This window comes from Nothoprocta perdicaria, unplaced genomic scaffold (genome assembly GCF_003342845.1).
Source record: "Nothoprocta perdicaria isolate Ctin4 unplaced genomic scaffold, notPer1 scaffold_0, whole genome shotgun sequence".
In the NCBI taxonomy this organism is placed as follows: Eukaryota; Metazoa; Chordata; class Aves; order Tinamiformes; family Tinamidae; genus Nothoprocta; species Nothoprocta perdicaria.
The window spans coordinates 11,279,848-11,284,873 of NW_020454092.1; the positions used below are offsets into that span (position 1 = coordinate 11,279,848).

A 5,026-nucleotide genomic window follows, 5' to 3' on the forward strand; every position below is an offset into this window, starting at 1 on the left:
TGAAAGGACTCCACAAGCTCTCACATCTTTCCATTAGCAGCAGGATACCCAGGGCCTCTGAAGAGAGTCACTTATTTTAAGCTCCAAGATCCATTTCCAGCTCAAGGAGCCACTGAGATCAACAAGCGCTTTGCTCTCCACTTCAGCGCAGTGCAATCCAACCAGGAGAGGGGGGACCACGAGCCTCGATCCCACAGCCTGTYCCGCTCCCTATTTGAACACCCTGGRCTCCTGCAACACACGTGGGCAGTGGCACTGAATCCTTCCCTGCAGCCCAGAAGGTACCAGGCACAAAAAGCAGCAGTTACACAAGAAAATCAAATCTGGTGAGAGCTAAAAATACATTAATTAGTCCATAAGCTACTTGCAGTTCTTAGAAGAGCCACATAAATGTCATACAATTTGAACAATTTTTGGTTGCAATCATTCTTCGAAACTGTTTTCAGTTATATCTTCCATTTCCAGAAGGAACCAGAAACTTGAATTAAATTCACATCATGAAATCACTGCAGTTTGTGTGATGATTTGAACAAAAGGGGATTTTACTCCATTTTCCCTACCCAGTAAAAGGGATGGCCTCATTGATTTTAAAAGACTGCTTCTTTGGTGTTAGTCTATTTTTACACAACAAAATTAGTAACAGCTTTCTCAGTATGAAACCACAAGCATACCAGAGGAGGCTGCAAGAGAAGTAACTTGACTAATAACATTATATAAGGAACAGAAATGGGTTTACGGCCAATATGGGAGCTTTTCTGGCYGTTTTACAGCCATCACCTTGAGAAATCCCCAGACCACAATTATAAGCAGAGCTCAGTGAGTGACTCAGAGGCCTGTGCTTCACTAAGTACATRCTCACCAGTGGAGTTTTGTTTTCTGCTGTGACCACTGCAATATTAAAGGTGGACTTCACTCCCAAGGCCTTGTTTTCTATTTAAAGAATATCTGCCATGTGACACATAAAACTATGAAATATATCCCATATGCAAAGGCAGATCAAAGTCTGTCTTTCCTTCTGCTCCCGCTTTGGTACAAGTACTCATGAACTCCTAGACAGAGGAAGCTCATCATGATTCCTACCCCAAATCCTGCCTTGGCAAAGGAGCCATCCCAGAGGAGCTGCACAGCCAGGGATGGGGAGCATCTAATACCACAGGTTTTGCTTTTATTCCTGGTTGAACATGAAAACACCCAACAGGCAGCCAAAGCTAAGGTGACAGGGCCRCTGTAGAGATCATCACAAACAGGCAAGCGGGACCTAAACCACACTTCTCTGCAGCAGAACATTGCTACTACTGAAATGCATACAGCAAAAATATTGTCATAATAAAATAAATTTTAAAAAATAATAAATTTTAATGTCCTTTAAAAAAGGACACCAACTTCCTCTCCTGTTCACCTGRTCTCCAGGAAAATAAACAAAACAAACGAATCATTTTGTCCTTTTATTATCCCCACCCCCACTTCTCACAAACAGACTATGACTCGCATTGAGATCTCAGTGCATTTCACAGCAAAAACAAGAGAATCAAAAGAGTTGTGCATAAATCCGACTTTTTTTTTTTTTTTTGCACAATTTACGGTTTGTGTTGAAAGCGAACATGGTTATTTTGACCTTCTGATGCCATCGGACAGCTGTAGCTCCTCCACAAAAAGACATCTTACCAGACCACCCGGGAGTGAGTTCTCATGACGATGGATCAGGTGCAGCCATGGCCCTGGCTGGAAAGTGGCAGATAATGTTATATACACTGATTGGAAGACTACATCAGAAGAAAAAACAGAGTAAGGCACCACTGTTGGAAAAATTAAGGTAGCTTGTAGTTACAACAATAACGAAAGCCATTAGTACTATTCTTAATTGCCAGCAATTCTTAGACTTCAATAAAATACTTATAAAAAACAAAGGATGTTTGTACCTGAATACAGTTTCCTGATATCTGATTGTGTTTTAAAATCAATACCCAGTCTTCAGCATAATCAGCTTTTTTTTTTATGGGAAGATGAAAAAGCAGAACCTACAGTCCATGTATTCACAGGTCACATTTCACTGCTTTGTTCCAAGTAACACCACAGGAGAAAAAACAGAACAATCCAAGAGACAGTTTGTAACACTGATACTTCACCTCTGAGATGTTTAGATGGGCAGAGAAATTCAAATACAAAATTGTATGKTTTTTTGTTCAGTTTGAAAGCTTTAGTCCTTGGGAAGGGAAGGTGGAGGAGGAAGAAAAGGGCCAAACCTCATTACATGATAACATGAGCAAAATCCAAGTCACTCACTCAAAGAGATTTAATAAAATTAGGAGTTGAAAAGTGTTCAAATTCCTTTTCCAATTCAAGTCAATTATTTCAAGTATATTAAAACGTTTCAGAGGAAAAATTTCTCCATGGTTACAATTCTAATCGCTTTTATAAATCCATAAAAAAGGTAGTCTCTACGTATAATCCATATCCATGTTTCTCCGACRCATGCACGCATTCTCTCTGAAGAACAAAAGTTGTCATGATCCAGTTGCTTCATAACACTGATTTCAGGCACATCTTCCAAAGGCCCCTCCAGTTTTCACCAAGGTTAATCACCGGGCACAAAAGCAGCAGGGTTTGGTTGCTGTTGTTTCCGTGGGTACTAAGTGTATTGCAGTTACCAGACAGAGCTTGTCGAAGCTTCAGGAACACGTCCCCATGTCACTCCCAAGTCAAGCAGCTCCTCTCTTAGGCAGCTTTTGCAAYCAGACCTCATTAGAAGAATGTTACTCAATTCAGATAAAATCTCTCAGATCATACAAAAAGGTTGGTGGAACGTACCTGGCAGGTTTGTCTCTACAACCTTTTTTTTTAATATATATATATATAGCTTTAAAGTGCCCTAGTATATTTATTTCTTTATGCTTGTTTAAATTTCCACAGTTACATAAAAAAGGGGACACTCAGTGTAATTACTGTGCTGGGAGAGACAGACAGAGAGAGAGAATATCAGAAACAGAAAACTCATCTCCAAGGAGCTTCTCTAGTTACTGTCCATTTGCTGAGTCTGTACGGGGGAAAGAGTTTTCCAAAGGGGTTTATGATACACCCAGCCATCTCCCTGCAATTCAAGTAAAGAGAATACAGTTTATTCCAACTATTATCTATAAACTATAGCTTATAACGTAATGCTATAATTACAGGAGGCTACCCTGGGCGTATTCCCTGCTCACAACCTGGTAGCTGTGGCAATTGGGAGCACCAAGTTTATGCCCTTACCTGCCGCAGGTTAAGATGCAGCACAGAGACTAGCGCAGAGGCTGCCCAGCCTGCCCAGCACCTGCCCAGGGCCTTGCTGAGCCGCTGCTCTCTGGGGGACCGGGCTGTGCCTGCATCCACCCAGGGCAGAGGCMCTGCCCTCCCCTGCACGAGCCACAGCAGCTCTAGGACAGCACAGCTGCTGATCCAGATGGGCTTAATCCAGAGCTGCTAATTTTCTGAATAGATCCATGGCTCAGTTTTTTTCAGATTAGTGTTATGATTTCACCCTGTCTACGTCTAGATGTTAGCAAATGCAAATACAAACATCTGAGCTAGTACCACTAACACAGCTTTAGAGAATGACAAGCTTTCCTGAGGTTAAAATACAGTCTTGGGCTGAAACAACCTTCATCTGCTTAACCCGTATTTTAAATGCTCGCAAAGATACAACGATAGGAAGGGGATGTTTCATTACCACAGTTTAACAGAGATATTCTCAAAGAACAAATCTCTGCCTCATTGCAGCATAAACGAGAGTGAGGAGCCCCCCTCTCTCCTGCAAGGGGCTCGGTAAGACTCTACATGTATGTCCTCATCCGGATCAAATGGAAAAATCTCTTTTAAAGCCTGCATTTTAAAGCCTGCACCAGCAGCCTCCAGTCTTCCCATGTAATGTACAGGTGACCTTGCTGAAAGTCTTATYGTGTTGTTATTATTGCAGTAGAGGCTGAGCCACTGAGTGCAAAAGCTTCATTCAGTCCCTAAGGTACAAGATGGAAGAGGCTCAGAGCTGGGGAGGGACTTGAGGTCCTCCTTGCTGTCTGTAACTGTGTTTTGGCTTTACGTGCACACAACAGCAGCACAGTTTAGTACTGCTGTTATTGTCCCCTGGGGTTTCCTGGTCCTGTCTACTTGCAGAACACACACATAAAGCTACTTACCATGCATCAAATGCTTACAAAAAGAAAACTGAGTCACAAAACAGGGAAACATTTTGGTAGGGGACTTGCAAAATGACTGCTTGAGGAGCAAAGGGCAAGGTTGTCCCTTTCCACACTTCCTGCGCTGCATCCCAGGGATCCTGACAGACCTAAGGCCAAATATTCTCTTCTGAGTGTAAATACTTGTATACTTACACTCAGACAAATGTCTTGTCATCCCTTCTCTCCCCTATCAGCTGCGGACTCCTTGGGAACTTACTTCTTTAAGGAAGTACTTGGTGCACCAGGGCGTTTCGGTCTCGGCGCGGAGCCTCTCCTCGCTCCTCTGCCGCTCCTCGAGGGCTCTCTTGTGCTCCGTCGCCTTGTCGATGTCTCCATCCCGCAGAGACTCTGTCACGTGTTGCCACAGCCTCCTACGGAACAAATTCCTAACTTCACTTTTCCACAGTTTTCTCASCTTGCCAGCTATGCAGGAGGACCATTGTGTGCAATTCTTTCAAAACAATAAAAACCACTAAACCTGTCCATCTTTTAATTCTTGTCTCATGTGACAATAAAAATAAAATAAAACCATACAAGACAGCCCCTGATGGGGCAATGCAGGTGGGAGGGCTCGTGGCTGAGCCTTTTGCCCCTTTGCTAGGGATCAGGAGCAGACTGACAGGGTTCTGAGGCTTGGGCCATGCCTATCTGATGTCCATTTGTGCACACCTCAAAGTTGCCACAATCCAATTGCTTCATAACACTGATTTCAGGCACATCTTCCAAAAAGTGTTCAACAAGTAGCCTTAGTGAGGACCAGCCTCACCAGGAGATGCTGCGCTGTGCAGCTAAAGGTCAAGAAAAATAAAATAAAA

The 5,026-nt window shown here is 43.1% G+C and overlaps 1 protein-coding gene across 1 annotated transcript in view; it reads right to left on the bottom strand.

Annotated features, from left to right (window-relative positions):
- Positions 1 to 1,770: 1,770 nt before the first annotated feature.
- Positions 1,771 to 5,026, bottom strand: part of OSBPL11 (oxysterol binding protein like 11) — a 30,694-nt gene continuing 27,438 nt past the window's right edge. The window contains exons 12-13 of the mRNA XM_026054503.1: positions 4,429 to 4,582; positions 1,771 to 3,088 (exon numbers count right to left, since the gene is read on the bottom strand). Coding sequence (XP_025910288.1) covers positions 3,011 to 3,088; positions 4,429 to 4,582 — 232 coding nt within the window. The 3' untranslated portion in view covers positions 1,771 to 3,010. The remainder of the gene's footprint in view (positions 3,089 to 4,428; positions 4,583 to 5,026) is intronic.